General features: G+C 36.6%; 1 protein-coding gene across 2 annotated transcripts in view; it reads right to left on the minus strand.

Annotated features, from left to right (window-relative positions):
- The window catches only part of SPRED1 (sprouty related EVH1 domain containing 1), a 62,053-nt gene that overhangs the window by 21,534 nt on the left and 21,420 nt on the right, over nucleotides 1-19,099 (minus strand). For both annotated transcript variants that reach the window (XM_009689943.2, XM_068946313.1), the window contains exon 2: nucleotides 5,906-6,080. In XM_009689943.2, the coding sequence (XP_009688238.1) occupies nucleotides 5,906-6,080 (175 nt within the window). The remainder of the gene's footprint in view (nucleotides 1-5,905; nucleotides 6,081-19,099) is intronic.

The following is a 19,099-nucleotide window of genomic DNA, read 5'->3' on the forward strand; positions in this document are numbered from 1 at the left end:
TGTAGCCCCTCAGAACAGGGAGCTGACTATGTGAAACAGAGGGCATGCCTTGCACGTCTTGTAGCGCGGCATAACACTGAATACAGGTGCTTAAGGGTATAAGGCCTCCTGAAATATTGTCATCTGTCGCGTTCACTGGGAACGGCCACGTGAGCACAATAGGTTTCAAACTAGGCCTGGGCATCACGTCAGGGACAGCTACTTGGAAATGGCCTAAAGTGGGTTAGGGAATGTGCTAACAATCAAGCAGTATGGACGATCAGCAGTCCAGCACTCAAATTCTCTCCTTTGGCCCATCTGTACTACTAAATAGAAGGGGCTAACGAGATTTACTAACATAACTAAAAATCAGTAAAATAGCACAAACTCAAGATACATTACTTTGTCTGACCTACTCTGACAATTTATTTACTCATCATCAGGGCACGCAATTGTACGCCACAGTGAAATAAGCTTTGCAGAAGTGATACTATCTTGGTGATATGGCTAAAAGTAATGCCAAGATACTTCTCCAAGTGACTCACCAATAACAGTGAGAGGTGACAGAGCCCAAATATTTTTTTTATTTTGAAGCAGACTAGCATTTGTCATAAACAAACCTAACTGGTCATAACAGTATTAGACAATCTTAATAGAATCGAGAAAGTACTAAAGTACGATTGGCAGTCTGCAAATTCAGGCATAACAACTGCTTTATACCATATCTATCCAAATATATAGAAAGACAGGCTTGAACTTTTATAAAGTGAACTGCTGTGACTCCCTCCAATTGCTTTGGGGAATTGGGTCTTATAATCTTATGAAAAAGGCCTGTAGAGCTACATGGAGAGGAATTGGATAAGAGAACTTTCAGGAAAACATATTTCTCAGCACAAATGGTATAAAGCTTTTATTCTGAACACTTTGGAAAAATCCATGTGGAAGATGTTCTGGAGAACCAGCAAGTACATATGAGCATCTCACGCCAACTAAAGAGGACAAGTGGCTGCATTTGCTAAAAACAAGGGCAAAGAAACTCCTACAAAAGAAGGGCAGAGAGGTTAAAGTTTGCGAGATTGGGACGCAGATGTCCCTTCAATTGTCTTTTCAACATATCAACTCAGACCTCAATGATTTAGGGGGACAAAAGGAGGTAGGAAGGCTGGAGACAGGTCACTTACAGGGACAAGGCCTTTCAAATACTCTAGATGCAGGCTTCATGCTGAAGTCACCAACAGGTTTATTTTTTACAGTAACCATTTCCAAAAAGTGGAGGAAAAAAAAAAAGGCTAGAGTCTTGTTAGCTTGTTTACTTATTTGTTGTAGGGAAATGAGGTATTTGCTGCTTCTAACATATTAGAAATGTGTGTATGCATATATGCATATATAAAATACATATATATAACACATACACACCCTGTCTAATTTGTTATTAAAAATAGTGTGTGTTAGCCTATTAAAGAAACTGTAACATCTATTCTTAAAGAGCATTTACTAAAAGAGTTCTGTAAATTGCTAACAAAAAGTAAAAGGTTTCAATTTGAGGTACAGTCCCTGTTTAAGTTTTCATTTTCTATGAATTTATTTTATCACAGAATCACATGCTGCTTTCAAATTTAGTAAAAATTCTGACACAAGAACGATAATCCATCATTGACCAAGCTTTAAAGCCAATTCTAAGACTAACCTAGTAAATGAACTACTTTTAAGTCCTAAAAAAGCAGATTTTTAGAAGAGAATAGTGTTTCTATTCCATTTCAGGTTAGTATTTCTTCATTCAGTTAACTGCTCCTCGAAAGAGAGATTTCAACCTTTGACTTATTTGTTACCCCGATTGATGATTCAAAAGATACTAGTCGCTTTTTCAGTAAAAATTTGCATAGCAAAGGACTGGAGAAGATCATAAGGCAAAACAGAAAAGTCTATTAGATTTTTCATTCAAACAGGTAAAATTCAAAGTCTAAAAAACTCATAAGCTTGAGCCTAACGTATGTTTAACGCTGCTGATATTAAGACAGAATCGAGTCAGTGTAAACACAGACAAACAGAGCAGCAGACCTGACCAGGTTAGGATTGGGGTGTAGTTGTTCCAAGCAGACTGGCTGGAGCCAGATCTAGGAAGGTGTGTATAATAAAGGAGGAAACATGTAATTATGTCAAGGGTATTTTGTGAAGTGACTTACATTCCAACACAGATCTAAACAAGCTGAGTAAACTAGCAGTGAGCAGCCCCTCTCCTAAATTAATCCAATGGTGCTACCACTTTGACTTTCTTCTCAGATGACTAGGAAGCTTTTTCTTCAATCCCACCAGACATTTTAAATAAGTACTGTATATAATTTTGAAAGTTCTATACATTATTGAAGTTGATTTATAAGAGTGCTGATAGTAACATAATTCTCAGGAATATAAAGACTTCCTCCCTCCCCGCCATGGTCACTGCAATACGCAACTTCAATATTTTGATGCTCAGTCCCAAAGTATTTAATTTATAAGCCTGACTTACAGCCTGAAATCTATAGTCTTCAATTAAATGCCTAAATATCCTGTAAAATATATAGGGAGATTTGGCACTTCAGAGGGAATTGAAATTGGCGGTACTGCTGGAAGAAGCACTTGGATGAGAAGCTATTAAAAGACAGTTTACAAGAAACAATAAGACAAAAGATATCTCATTCCTTTTGAGTCTGCTGGAAGATATCTCCATCAAATACCTTAAGTATGAATTTTGAGTTGCACTGGAATAAATTATATTTTTCTGCTGAAACACAGGAATGAATAATAATATTGTCCTCTTATCTGAAAGCCTTACGATTCCCATATCTGTGGTAAAAGCTGTAGATCTGAATTCTGTTTGCTGTCTCTAGCCTGAGGTATTTCAAAACCCATGTTTTCCCATCCCCCCGAAAAGGGCTCAAAGTTCCATGCCGTAGGTTTCTCCAGGATAACGGAGTTTCTACATCTCCAATGGGAGCTGTGCCAATCACAAAAGACTTCCTGGACAGGGGAAATCAAAATATAATCCAGTTATAAATATATTTTAACTGTGTATAATGTGACTTGAGAGAAAAAAATACTCCATTTATTAGGATTGCCTTTTTTTTAATGCATAAAAGCATTTTTGGAATTTGCGTGCATCTTTTTACAAAGCAAAAATGTGAGTAAAGGAATTCGCAGTCCAGCTGGCCAAGCCATAATGACTTTAAGATACTAAAACAGATGAAATATTCTTGAAGCCAAGGAGACACCATTTGCTAAAAGTCTTAGTAACTGAAACATTAAAAATAGCTCAGGAAGCTTCTTTGTAAAACAGTATTGTGACTTTCTCTTTGGAAATACAATGGAAAACCAACCAAACAAAACAGCATACAGCTAATTTCACAGATCACTCAGGTATAGTGTTTTACACACAGGGGCTCCTTCTAAAACTAGATTCGAGTGTTTTTTGAATATGGAAACTGTAGATTAATATAACTTTTACTCAGAATTAGCAGATGATCTAGACATTTTGTCCCTACTCAATAGTGAACACAAGGTGAACCTGTAATGACTTCCTTTTTTTTTTTTTTAAAAAATCATTATTATTGTTTTTAAAAAGCATTTTATGCCATGGAAGTAGTCTTCAAACATCCTCTTTGAGGGTTGCCTTTTAGGGAACAGAACCTTCTCTATTCTTTTGGTTGGAACAAACAATGACATTTCATCTTTTTGTTTTTCCCACCTACCAGAGAAATATAATAGTCAACTGTCAATTCTATTTGGACTAAAAAAATAATAAATATTACCAGTGAATAAATGTGGACTAAAAAAACCAGAGGTGTTAAAAATTATATTTGATTAGGGAATCCACAAAAACATCCTTAAAACAAATGTAAAATATTATCTATATAGCAAGCATAAAGACCAAAACAATTTTAGGACCAGTGACCTGATCCTTATCTAACAGCACTTCTCTTCCCAGTCTCTGCTACTGTCCTTCTGAAAGAGTATCATGACCTCAGGATGTCCTCACATACCCTTGAGTAGGATCTTGTTTCTTTTATGCCAATAGGCATATATTAAGTCTTAAAAAGTCTTAAATTACCCTGTGCAACTTCATTGTTAATTCATTGGCTTTTGATTAGAAAGACTTTATTTGAAGTCTGAGGAAATACACGCGTATAGTGCTTCCTTTTACCGTTTTACTCTGCCAGCATCACTGGCTCTACGTATTAAGGCTCTCCCAGCCTTACTCTGCATTTGTTTGTTGGTTTCCTGAACTTCATTCCATACACACTGGAAAAATGTTCTTCTTGCTTGCCCTTCTTCCTATCCTTTATCTTCTGCCTTTGACTTCTAGGAAGTTGCTGTTTGAAGTCAGAACTGTAGTAAGATCAAAATCTGCCCTGACAGATTAGCAGGTCAACAGCTGGGGAAAAAAAACAAACAAAAGGACAAAAACCAACCAAATAAAAAAACCCCAAACTGTTCAGGATTATAAAGGTTTGGAAAATATATTCTTACTAATATGATATGAATTTTGGACAGGAAGAAGAGCAGAGGAATTTAGTTTTCTACCAGAAGTGGAAACCAAACAATGCCCTGTCCAGAGGGATCAGGAGAAAGGACACAAATAGGTCAGAACACTGACGGTTACAAACAACACTTTCACATGCATTCTGGGGAAACATTAAATCAGCCTTCTATCCTGAGCTTTTCATTTGCCTTAGATTCTGAAGCCAAGCTGCGAAAGTTGAAAGTATTAAGAATTAGAGGAAATTGTCAAGTATCTCTAAATACAATTTAGTGCCTCAAAAATATCAGCAAAAAGGCTAAAAAGTTCTAAAGGGAACTACTGCAAAGGGAGGAAAGAGCTGCAGGTGCATCTAGCTGTGCAGGAACACTGGGTACTCTGCTAATGGCATTACGCCTCGCTGAAATAACTGAATCAGCAGAATTTCTATTTATATGCTTTCTTCCTACAACAGTCACAGTCAAGGCAGAAAACTCAGCAGTCCTGCCTCAGGGGAGAAGTTGGTATGCTTGAAAAAGAATTAGCAGTACAGTATAAGAAGCAATTCTACCTTTTAAGCTTACACAGAAGTTGTACATTATTGGCAGGAAAGAACAAGTCCTCGGCAAAAGTCATTAGGATGGAGATTTTGTGCTTTCTCCGTTTCTTTGCTGACACAGTAAGACAACCCCCTTCAGAAGTCTACTTGGCATACAAGTAACCAGCTGATCATGCCCCAGTAAGCCAAACTTGTCTTCCACAGGTCTGCATGCAGAAGCAGCCAAGACTCTACATCACAGTTTTCGTGTTGTAAGGTTAACTTTCATGATTAACTTTAACTTTTCAGGGTACATATATTGCAGATACTTCATGTTAATATAGGTGACACATGAACACCTTCTTCACATTAATCAAACCAGAAGAATTCTTGAACCTGTCAACTTCATGCTTTCTTCCAACATTAAAAGTCACTTTCATGTAAAATGGCTACCTTCATAACCAAATTCCAAAACTGACTGAATCATTACTGAGGAATTCTTTCAGATTTTAACAAGTTATCTTATTTTCCAAATGCTGACAATGCTGATATTAAACACATTATAAACATATAAACAGGCCAGCAAAGAGCTTTTACTTTGACCCTCCATTAGAAAATAAATAGCAAAATGTTTTCCCAAAGGGATGAAAACTAGTAATGAAAAATTATGTCTTACAGCTTTGAAAAGATCAACATGCGTAATTCTTGAAATGCACGGTATTACCTATACGAAACACTTGGCTCTTTAGATGTATGACTATTAAGATACATAAAAGCTCAGCAGCAGCATTAGACTGAGACTGTAAATTTGCTTTCTAATCTATGAACAACAACATGGAAGTATCTGTTCTTAGGTTGTATGTAGTTTTAATAAAACACTGGATGCAATTCATTACCGTTTTATCCCTGAGTCGTTCTCCATGGATAAGAAAATCAGCACAGCTATTCTCTTCCTGGTGAATGACTTTGAAGACTGTGACACAGCTTAGTCCACCCCCTCCAAGCGGTAACCATCCACCACTTGAGTCATCCCGGGTCATCACCACAGCTCGCACTCGTGCATAACTATTACTGGAAGAGATACAAAAGCAAAAGTTAGTTTTCCATAAATGCAAAGCAGCTAAGCATCCGATCTTGTTGACAAAACCACGATCACAATAGCTAACACAGTGGAGGTTGAGGGCTTTCAGTCACTTAGAAAAAACCAGCCAAAGACAATTCTCTAGAAACTTCCTCTCTAATTCCCTCGTTAGGTCTTCTTCAGAAACATCTGCTCCTCCTTGGAGCTTAGATGCAACTCCTTCACAGCATTCATATTCACTCACATAACACAGTTCCTCGGAGTCAAAATATACATTCTTCTAAAAATTTTGAAGTCAGTGATCTAGCTGCAAAGAGCTGGGGCAATGGGGGGCAGGGGTGAGTGGGGAAAGAGAGTAAGAATCAACTCCTGATTTATTTTAGGCTAATCATGAAGCAAGTCAGCCACCATGAAATTGCGCAGAAAAGGAAACAAGAAACCAAAAAGAGGTCAAGCCTTCTCCCACTGAAATCTAAACAAGAACAGGTTTCTAGCCCGAAACCCTGCTTCCCTCCCTCCACGTACCAAACCTGCCCTGTGGAACGGTAAGCCAGAGAGCGCTTGTGCTGGGGTGTTCCAAAGATCTCGACTGGCAGGACAACACAGCCAGTTACGGAAATATTTCAGTGTTTACTAGCCGATTCTCTCCTGTTTTGGCACTGTATGGAAAGTTCCTTGAATCTTACAATTTACTAACTTTTTTCTCCATGTTTTAGCATTTTTATGAAATAAAAAAATGGTTATCACTTCATTATTTAAAAGCAGTAGTCCAAATTCCTTTTTCAGAGAGTCTCAGAAAAAGAGATTTTCATGATCTTCTCTCTCCTTTTATCTTAATTTAATAAAGCAGTTTTGGTTATGAATATGCTGCTACATCAGCTGGAAAACCACGTGGTTTACCAAAGTCGTTATATGATCCTGCATTCTAAGTCTGGTTTTTATGAGGCCCATGAATGAGTATTCCAACACTTTGGAAGAAATAAAGCCTCAGGCTATCTTTTGCAACATAATTCTAATCTTAGATTTGAAAAATTATGCCAATTAGCATTAGTTACATAAAATTTAAGACAGGACTGGAAGTTTTAAAGAAAGGTATTATACCAAATTATTCCTTTTGTACAAAATTATTTGTGGTATCCCATTTACCAAACCACTGTATTTTAAAAAGAATTCCCCTCCCCCCCCCCCCAAAATGTCCCAAAATAACAGAAGTTCTTGGTAAGCTTTTTTGCTTCATGTTATTTTTTACATACATACATACATATATATATATATATATATGCACACACACACGCATATATACACACACACACAAATATTTGGTGCAAGCATCTAAAGCTCAGATACATAAAGCTGTGCAAAATGGGAAATCAAAAAGACAAAATCCATTTTAGCCTATAGGCAACTGAAATAAAGGTGTTTTGGGATTTATTTTGGTTCATTTTTTGTTTTTTTTTTTTAAAAAACATAGACTATGTTCCTTTTTCCCCCTCAGGAAAAAGAACAATCCCCCCAAAAACAAACAAAAACCTTCCCTCACCTCAACCTGGTAGCTAAAATGACAGCTTAGTAAACGCGGCTGATCATTTTGTATGGTATTTTTTACTAACGTTTCCCCAACAGTAGACAAATATAATCATGAACAACGCAGTCATTCATTGTATGCATCTCTCAATTCTAATATCTGAAAACAAAAGTTAAATTTTTGATGCTTAATAATATTACTGAAATAATATTCGGTAATCATTCATTAATGTCTATCATTGTATCTCGCTCAGAAAAGTTCAGATTATAACTGCACACTTGGACACGGGAAGTCTCTTATTTCTCTTAGGTGAAGAGCAACTGCCTCTTCTGATAAACTGAGGACACCAGAACTTTCCTGTGAGTCCGTAAGGAAGAAGGGGCACTAACTGGTTAAACCTACACCATATTCCTACTATTCTTCTTTCAGGCCAAACACAAATTTAGCTTAAAGGTTAACCATTCTACAGATTAGGTTACAAACCTGAATATTATAGCTTTCTTTTGTTTACCAACAGAACTACTCCTGAGGTTACTAAGGATGATACTTAACTATAATCTCACTGTGTTTAGGGACAGCTACAGAAGTTCACTTAGACTACGCACCCTCTTTAAGAACAGTCACAGAAAAACACATCTTCACATTTAGCATCATTCTTAATTACTACATGTAAATGAAAAACACTGAACACTAGAGGTTTTTGTTTGCTTTCCTAATAATGGAAGTTTACACTCCAGATCAGTTTTCTTTTCAGGAAAAGCTAAGGAGATGTAAAGACAGAAGATACATACAATACCTCAATACCTTAGCTACTTCCATATTCTGGAAGCTGTCTGTCAGTGTTGGGGTTTTTTCCCCCCTTCCCTATAGCGAGGAGTCTAGTTTTGTCCAGTTAACAACCTTGCATTTTGCTTCTAGATTTTCTATTCTTTAAACTATTTCAAACACTTATGTTGTCAAAAATTTTTAAAAATATTGTCAAAACCACTGTATTAGTGTAAGAGCCAGAATAAAAGTCTCCAACACATAAGTCTGTAATGTTTAATGTATAGTCTTTTACAGCAAAATGAAAGAGAAATTTTTCCAGGCCGCTACCCTGTGAATTAACTAGACAAATTCTTTACTGTAGTTGCATAACAATATCAACAACTATAAAAAGACTGTTTAAAACAAGTTGCATGCTTTTAAAGTGTATAGGGACTCACAATTGGTCATAACAGCTATTTTCAGAAAAAATACAAATTGATAGCACTAAGTCCTGCTGCTGCTTTGTGACTAGCTGCAAATCAATTTCCTGCATCCTCTGCAAGCAAAACAGGGAATCTGCCTTTCACAGTACTGATGCTATTGAAACCACATACATGTCTATCTTTGTAAGTGCTAGAGCGCTGTCTACGTTTGTGAATGCTGGGAATAAACCGTTAAGATGCCAGCACAGCTCAGAGTGCAGACAAGGCATTTTTCAGCACAATCCCCATACTATTTTTAAAAATCTGCAACCTGACATTTTTAACTACTCTTGCAGGTCTAATTATTGCTGATAGAGCAGCTAAACAAAAGAAAACCAAACAAACCCGGAAATCTGTTGAGCCCTGCTTTTATGAAACCTTTTACAAGAGCTACCCCAAACGCGTGAAATGCGGCATAAACAGTACGTTGCGACAGCTGTCCCAAACCTATTTTATCACATGCAACATTTTCTGAGAGACACTGATTTTAGTTGTGGTCACAGGAAATCGAAGAGGCAGAGCAAGGTTTACAGGAAAAGCAAAACAGGATTCTGTCCACAGCAGCATGCTGCTTCCTAAGAACATATGCCAAACACCATTGAAAGCAGGCAACCAGCACCCTAGACTCTGAGATGAATTCATAATAATTAAGAAAACAGAACTTCTTCCCGCAACAGTTGGATGCTTCAGATGAGGAGATGAGAGAGTTTTATTCATGTGATTACAGTAAGTTACAAAAGTTATGAATGAAGTATACATTTATATATAAAGTTCTCCAAAGTGTAATTTTCCCTTAATAGTTGTTTTAAGAGCTACTAGAAAGTAGACCAACATCTGAACTTTATGCCTACTAAACTTGAAATAAATTCATTTTAAGATAGCATAGCAGCAACATGCAAGTCAGAGCTTGAATACTTTAACTGCACTATCTGACTAGAAAAATCATCTTGTTTTGCTAATATTTTACATCAGAAGATGGGATGGGGGGCCTATAAAAGTATCAGTGAGCAGAAACGAAGAGCTACAAACCATAAGCAGGCAGCAAAGGTAGAAACGTTACAAGTATTTGCCTGTTCTCAACTTTTAACATTTCAACTGTTAAAGTTAAAAACATCAATCATTAAAATCTGAGGACAGGTTTTAAAAGCTTTCCCGTCCCTCTGAAAACTACATGTTTATATTGCTGTAATGTTATTGGGCCCAAACTGGACTTCTGACCTGAATGAACCAGCCGTTGCTCAAACACAAAAAGCGTTCCTCTGCCCTCGCTAGGCAGATATTCTTCAGCTTAGCAACTAACGAAGAATTCTTCCTCCCCGTTCCCCTACTCTTCCATATTACCAATTCATCATTATAGCTTTACTTTTAAAAACTGCTTTGGTAAGTTGGGGTGTTTCTTACTCATAGTATCAAACCACTTCAGGATACCAAAGCATTATTACTACATTTATCCTTTCTTCTATTAATGATCCAAAAAGGAGGGATGGTTAAGAATCTTCTACCAAATATTTTTTCCAGAGAAAAAGGGAAGACACGTTGATGGAGAAAAGACAAGGCAGCTATCTTCTTCCATTCCATTTATTCATACCTAGATTTAACAGTATGCAGCTCTGCCCTTTCCTAGATAAACATTGAGTAGTGGCATTATTTTATTTATATTGCACCTTGCACATTTCTATTTTAATGAAGGATTGAAGAAAAAAAATCACCTTACAAAAATCTTTGTAAAGATAGTTGTTAATGGCAATTTCAAGTTGTTTTTCAGTACTATAAAACTACCAGAATCACCATTGAAAAGCTTGGATCACCAAGTGGAAGTATAAATGAAGCTGTACAAGAAGTTGATTCTCCTAACTTAAGTAAAAATATTTAATATAAATTTAATGATGTATTCCAAAGCAAAGTATGCACACAAATTGCAATAAAATACAGCTTTACAAATATAACTAAAATGGGTTAATGTATGAGAAAATATTACGATACTTTAGTGAAATCTTGCCATTGTACATAACTACTAGATAAACACTACTGCTATAGTGCTAACACCATTCTGGCAAAACTAAGAAAAAAAAAAAAACAAAGCATTTTGCATTCTGAAACATCTTGAGGCATTTTGCTATGAAAATATACCATCTTTGCTAGCATGCAAGTTACAGTGCTCCAGGCAAATGTCTCAAAATGAACTTGTCATGGATCAAGGCTCCTCATTTTGATTGGTACTTTACACGCATACTTTAACTCCTCCAATTTCTGGTGCAGCGTGCTTGAGTGTTTGTAGCCTCTCCCAAAGAGCATACAAGAACCACTCTTTGGCTTTTTATGGTTCTTATTATCCAAACACCTTGAATAATGACTATGTGCATGCCTAGTACACCAAAAGGTAACACCAAACCACTGAGGTAAAATCTATCTTACTTGCAGATAAAATTGGTTGAGTATTTACTCAATTCAGGAAAAAAACAGGTAATTTTACTAGTGCCACTTGAACATATCTGTATCTTGCTGATGAGATATAGTCTGTTGTAACCAAAAGTTTTCATACTGATGACAGTCAGTCTATAATGTTAATGTCTCATCTACAATAAAAGGAAATGCAAATACAGCCCTAGTAGAATATTAATGAAGACATAACTTACACCAAGAAAAGACAGAGAGCATATCCCGTTTGTGCTTATGAACAGGAAAACACTGTACGTAATTCTCTTTTTGCCATAACAACAACTGCTATGTAAGGCTTTGCCTGGTATGACTTTTCTCTCTTTGGACTGTTTTTTCCTCTCAAAATTATACCAACAAATCAGAATACACTGCAAGGTGTTGGACAACTGCTGGTAGATGGCAAAACCTTGTAGATTTTTCTCCCTTAAAAGACAGGCAAAGTGTAACCTTCACAGTAAGGACAGGCGGTACTGCAACCATGCCTGGCCATCATGCTGAGGAAATACAGTTTTGTGAGGAGCTTAGCAGAAGATATGGATTTCTAGAAGGAACTAGTGACAACTACTGAATTAGACAATTGATTCTGTATTTAAGGTGCTGGTGCCCACACTGATTTACAAATGAAGAGCTGAGTTCCCATCATACTTTTGCCTTTACCAAAAAACTGAATTGGACATTGCTGCTTCAAGAAAAGCAAAAACAAAAAACAGAAAGCAAAGTGGACTGAACCCAAAATGACAGAAGGGAAAGGCTACGTGGGGAACCTTATTGCCCAAGGAGATAGCTGATATTCTGAAGGAACCAAAAACACTTGATCTGTAATACAATGATTATTTAGCAGGAGAGGCACTCTGACTTGAAAAAATAAAGATGTTCGATACTATATCTGCAAGTCCAATTGAAAAATGAGACACAAATGAACAAAACTGCAAACTGTCCAAATAGTACCTTGCTGTTATAAAGTGCTCTCTTGGACCCAACCTCAGGAGCGGGGAAGAGACAAATACAGAAAACTTAAGATTTATGACAGTGCAAAAATTAAGTGACACTGCAAGGAAGAATGGCTACCTCCACAAGAGCTTTTGCAAAGCACAAGAGCACATAAAGAACAGAGATGTTGACAAGAAATTGTTTGAAATCCATGAAAGTTATATACAAAGTAGATACATGACATTTCTATGAGTAATGTTTTAAACCCTGCTTACTCCCCAGCAGGGTTAAATAACATGTTAGATGTTTAATAATTGTAGCTAGTTGAGCTAGTAAGATGAGCGGGACATGAAAGATGCTTTTTAATGACTTCTACAGTTGTTTGCTCAACAGAGGGGTGTTGGTACCAGGGAATCTTGGATTAAATTCCATCCAATTTTAGCCAGATGGGATAACAGAATTTAAGCGGTCAGATCCTGTTAATCATAGGTGTGTCCCCCCCACCCCCAGCCTAACTGCCTTCTTTCAGAAAACCCTAAATTTGCCTTGTTTTTACAAGCTCATGTTCATGAATTCCAGAAATGTCCACTCTCTCCTCATCCTGGTTCCTACCTCTCCTCTCTCTACCCTCCTTTAGTTGCTTTCTCCTTGGTATCGCAGATTTTCTGAAGATCCAGGGGAATGTCTTTACTCCAGTTACAGCACAGACCTGTCTATGTCTCCTCAAATTCTGTGGAATCCTTACTTGTTTTTTTATCAAGTAAAAATTGAGATACCAGATACTGAGTCCATGTTTTTACTTGCGACTTGCTTACCATGAAAGCATATTAAAAAGCCCACAGAAGGAAAACAAGAGAAGGAGTTAATTTGTTAAATAAGAAAAGTTTCCATTTCTCTCCATCCTTGCAAAAGCAGAGCAAAGTCTTAGGAAACCATGAAAGACAAGCTTTTAATTTTCTCAAGCAATTCAGCAAACTTAGGACAAGCACAAGCTTGTAGCCTAAGGCAGATACCACTGAAACGAAGACAACCTGACACTTCTTATACATGTCTTCAGACAACATCCATCCAGTATAAAAGGAAATAGATTTTTTTTTTTTTAAAGTAAGGTTTACAGATTCGGCTATGCATTTTCTTCTCCTTCAAATAGCAATGATTACTATAGTTTACGGTAAATAATCTAAGTAAAATTTTTCCATTAATAGTTGTAACTGAACAAGTCAAAATTTTCTGCTCTCCCAGGGCCATTTTCATACGCTCTTACACGCTCGCACAGTCCCAGAGCTTCATCCAAGTAGGTGAGTTCAATTAGATCATCCTCACAGTCAAAGATATTAGTCATCTAGTCATGAAGATTAAGGATGGCAGGACTCTCGACCGCATTAATCAAGTCACTTTGTACTAAGTTCTTGACCAGTAAGTTGAGATGAAAGCAACGAATACATAAAAATAACGCCATAGTAAGATTTCTTATGAACGATTTTAACTACACTAAGACAGTATGATAGGCTGCACGTAGTGCGAATCTGCTATTTTCAAACAAGCATCTATGTACTTCTTTATCATACTGCTCCTTGCATTTAGGAATGGTGCTTCACAAACACCCAAGAAGCTATTTTATTATTCTCCTCTTAATACATGTAAGAGCCTATTCTGCAAAAATAAGAGACAAAGAAACTAGAGCCTGCTATACTTTCTCTAACACACTGGAGAACTCAGACCTTATTATGTCTGAATTTCTTTCAGCTTATCCTGGACTGCAGATTCTTTGAGGCAGGGATCATCTGTAAACAAACTTACTTCAGTAAAGTCCTAAATTTATGGTGATACACAGTATATAGTGTTTAGCTGAGGAGCTGCTATATACTCTTAATCTTTTGGCCCTACACTTTGGGAAGCACCAGTCCCTCTGAGTTTACTCACCTCAAGCAACAGTTGATATTATGCAGTCAACCAAAGAACTGAAGCAGCCATATACCAAATTCAAATCTGGCCACTTAAGACAAAAAGTCTAGATCATTCCTAGCATCCATTTCCCATTCAGCCTGCACAGAAAAGAACCTCAAACCAAGCCAAGCAAATCCACACATATAAAAATAATCTTCCTTTAAGTGTCTGTCTGAGCTTTGAGATGGCTTATGAAAGTTGGGTGTGAAAACCTGTTAAAAAACTATGCTGAATTAAAACTCTAGATCATTTGTCAATATTGTTACATCTAAAGCTTGTCTCAACATTTGAAATAAACAGGCTTTTCAAGAGGTTTAATCTGCCCACAAGAAAATGATCCTGGAATAAAATTTATGTTCCAAGAAAATCACTAATGCTAAATTGCTGTTTTAGCTTAAGAACAAGAAGCTGACAAGCACCCAAAAGGACGTTTCAAACAAACACAGGCACCATCATAAATGTGCACACTAACAAAACATAAAAACTACAAGTCAAACTGCCAAAATGTTTAACAAATAGCACCAAAATTAGACTAAAAAGAAAATATGAACCAGCTTCAAGAGAGGTAGCTTTTGAATTACAGATCTATTTCAAAGATCTATGATCTGTGACTGAAGGAAGCCACCTTTCTATTGCTAAGCAGGGCCACACTTGGCAGTTTGAATCAGTCTTTTTGCACTTTTAACAACTACCTCTCCGGGAGAGAGAAAAAAATGAGATAGACAAGTGGAAAAAAAACGCAAAGACTTCTATGACAATAATCCATCAAAGAAGAAGAAACAAAAGCTAAACAAGATTATTCAAAATGTTTTAATGGTATGCCCTTCACATTTCCACTATTTCAGCATGAACAATGTAACTTATGTAGCCAATAGATAACTGTGAGATCCATGCTTAATAATCTCAGTAATAATTAGTATCCTTGCCAGCAGTTTCAAGCACAGAAATAAGTGATTCAGAAGTCCTAAGGTCAGAGACCAGAGGAACACTGGTAAAGCATCAAAAAGAAGTCTAACTAATCCTTGTATAACTGCATTTTCTACTGCTAAGGATCACTGTCCCCAAGTTTCTACAACAAGCAGTGCGTAATGAATACACAGTTCATGCGTGAACATAACACATGGCAAAACAGCACACGGAAAGGCCTCTCAGTTTAAAGGGAAGATTTTTTAAGTTCTGTTACTTGCTCCTTATCCAGAAGAAAGTTTAGAAGCTTGTAATCAACTGCACACACCCCCGAGAAAAAATAAAAAGCAAAAAACCCAAATGTACATGCATTGTCCTCCTGAAAACATATAACATGTCAAAACAAGAATACAGTCACACTCCATAAATAAGAATCAGCCATGAGCACTCCTACAGCAATCACTAAATCTCTTAAAGTCTACTGAGCAACTGAAAAAGGGATCCACAAGTTGGTTTTCCTTTGTTTTGGCAACAACAAAGACGTAAATAAAAAGTTACAACACTGAGATCATGAGATTATTTGCTGTTATGATTACATCTTGTTGCTTCCTCTTTGGACTTTTTAAAACCATTAGTATCATTAGAAGTTAAGGTTCTGGGGAGGAACTTCACCAGAAGAAGGAAGTTCTGAAAAGGATGCTGGAGACAGAGCAGCGAAACTACACTATATATATATATATATATATAATATATATAAAAATATATATATATATATATGTATGTATGTATACACACACACACATATAGCGGATACATATACACACATACACAACTAAGGTATCAAAGAAGTGGGTGCAACATGATACAAGGCAAGCGCAAAACAATTTTCAGACCCACAGTCCAAGGAGGAAGAGAAAGGTCTTAAAGATTCAGTCAATCTAAGAGACAAAAATAGTGTGTTGGAACATTTATGCAGAATCTTTGTGCAGCTCTGACATTTAAGTTGCACAGTTTTACTAGGCAATATAGATTACAATCCATCCTTAAAATTGTTTAAGTACAATTATTTACCATTTCTGTTAAACAAAGTATAGCATAATAAAGTAGGACATAAAACATAAAACTGAAAAACCTTACTAAGTCAGTGGAATAGGATATATATTAAGTCATTCCATGAACATTTGTGTTCTTGCACTGATATATTTAGCAGGACTAAAAGGAGGTGAATCCTGACTGCATATTATAATTTTAGTTTAAGTTTCTTCAAGACTCTTGCTTAAGGAGGCAGAAGAAGAAATTATGTATTCAATAAACGTAAGTAAACATATGTAGACGGTGAAAAGCAAACTCAAGAAACAAGTCCATCCTCAGCTTCACTTGTACCCACGTTTTCCATTGTGGACTTTTGCCCTTATTCTAGAAAGAGATGGACCTTCTCTATTCCCATTCAAGGATGTCAAGCACAGGTAGAATATTAAAAGAGTAAAAACTACAAATAATTTTCCTTTATTATAAATATTAGCTGATATTGAGTACTTTTATCTACAGTGGGACTGTCTGAATAATCCCAAGAAACCAGAAAAAGTCATTAACTGCTCTACTATCTAAAGAAAAGCAATCAGTATTTTATTAAGCATCCTGAAAAGCAAAATGAAAACAGCAATCCCACATTACAAGTAACTCCTCTAGTGATGCTAACAAATAATCTCTAATTTGAGCCAAGATTTCCAGTGTTTTGGAATTAAACCCTAAAATACTTTCTGCATCATAAAAGTACATCTGACAGAATTCTCTGACTTTGTTCACAATCCAAGACTAGCAGCACATTCATCAAATATCAGAGTTTCATAGTGGATGTATAATACTGTTTTTGAGGGGTCTGCTTCTTGAATTTGGTTGCTCAAACATCAGAATTCCTTGTGTTTCAAGGGAAGAAGGACTCTTTCATAGTCTTGCAACAACTCCTAGACAGAATTCATTTGGCTGTAATTTTAATCCATTCCTCCTAGTGTTATTAAAGATTTTTTTTTAATTATTATTACTTAAACTTAGTGCCTGAAAAGAAAAATCAACACAAAAATGATGGCCTTCTTGTATTTAAGGATTCCAGAACTGTCATCCTGCAACTGTAACCATCTTACAACTGAAGTAGCTCATACTTGTTTTCTTCTTGACTCCAGCATCCACATGTTTGACTGGGAATTGTGACCAGTACTCAGTGCAGTCCTTTGAGACATTTTCACAAAAAGACTGAGTAAAAAGTGGTACTGACTATTCCAAATAAAAAGCTGATGTTTAAAGAAAAACAGCTGACACAGTAGTTTCTTTAGGAAGTTCAAAAAAGAAAAATTGCCCAAGAGTTATTTGAGGGGACAAAAGGGAGCTAAGAATGCCAGAACTCAAGTAACAAAAATGAAGAAACAGATGCTTCAATAGTTGGGTGACACAAGGAGATCTGGGGCGTATGTGTGAGAGAGAATACTGCCTGCATAAATTCTTCCCTACCAAGTAAACCAGAAAAAGGAGGAAAAGTATAAGAGGGAGGAAACAGTATCTTCTTTTCCCCAAAGAGAAACAGACAGACACAGATTGAGAAGAACTGGGTACCCTTCTTCAATGTATGCAACACAAAGTATTTGGTTTTACTGTATAGGACAAGCTGAGACAGAGTATCATTGCTGAGCATGTAGTTTTTATGTCATTGCTTTTTACAATATACTAATTCTTTTCTGCATACACAAAATGCATTGATCCAGAGTCTGCCTTGAAAAATAAATATAAAATCAAAATCAGTTAAAAAAAAATCCCCCAAACCAAACAGTGAAATATTGAAATTTTTAATGTATAGCTGTTTATGGATTAAGTCCTTTCCCTATACATGTAGCAAAAGCAAGATGTCCTATTACTATCTAGGGCTGTGTCACATTAATATTGTTTTGAAATCACACAGGAGGAAAACTGCTAGGCGTCATGATGGAAGGAAGGAAAGGATGTAAGAAGCATTCGGAGACAGATAAAAATTCACAGTAGTCAGATTTATTGATGTTTTTCCTGTAATTGCCCCCCCCCCCCCCCCCCCGAGTTCAGACGGCCCTTCTGTGGATACTGGAGAGAGAATACAAAACTTTACTGATAGCTCTGCACTACCTTCACCTAGCAGGTTCAAAAGTTCACTCTCATGCCTGCACTAACATTATTGTTATCACAAGCGCATTAAGATAACATGATCTGGCACTGTTGCCAGAAGAGCTCTCCATCCTTCCCCTTTCCTGCTCATCCACTCTTGCCCTGCACTTTCTCCACCACTTCTGCAACTCTGTAGAGATCAATACTGCGAAGCTGATCTGAGTCAAAATCCAGAAGAAAAGCTCTCTCCAATCCAACACAATTATCCGACCTTAATCAGTAAATGACTGATTTTGGTCACAAGGCTGTCTTGTAATTACTCAGTGATTCTGAAGATACATATATAGTCCCTCAACACAAGTTCTGGATGTGGAAAGACGAACACTTTTCAAAGACTGATTTTCCTTTATGTAAGGACTGAGTACACAAAGGAAAAGCCCCGTTGATTCCAGAAGCAGCAGGGGAATAAATGTGATAGAGAAAATGGAAATTCTGAACACAGCAAGAAGTTTATCCCACAACGTAGAGAAAGCAGAGATGCAGAGAAACCAACATTTTCGAGAAATGCAACTGAAAGCTACATCACAATATGAGAACCAATTACGAGCAAAAACAAACGCTACATGCAGGTTAGGTTAAGGGGATTAACAGTTATCAAAATTAGTATTTTCAATGGAGAGACATATGCACCATCTTGCTGAAGATTTAAATGTTCATACAGCATATAATGGAGATTCTTTCAGTTAATTCATTGATACAACACATTTTTCAAATTGGAGAAGTATTGACACCCTTGTTTGTTACGACTTTTTTGGTTTGTGTTCCTGCATTTTTATGCCAAGTACATAAGGTAGAGGAAATAAAAAAAATTCATCTCTTTAAAAGAAAAACAAATTGAAACTAAGTT

The sequence above is a fragment of the Struthio camelus genome, chromosome 5 (genome assembly GCF_040807025.1).
Source record: "Struthio camelus isolate bStrCam1 chromosome 5, bStrCam1.hap1, whole genome shotgun sequence".
Taxonomy (NCBI): Eukaryota; Metazoa; Chordata; class Aves; order Struthioniformes; family Struthionidae; genus Struthio; species Struthio camelus.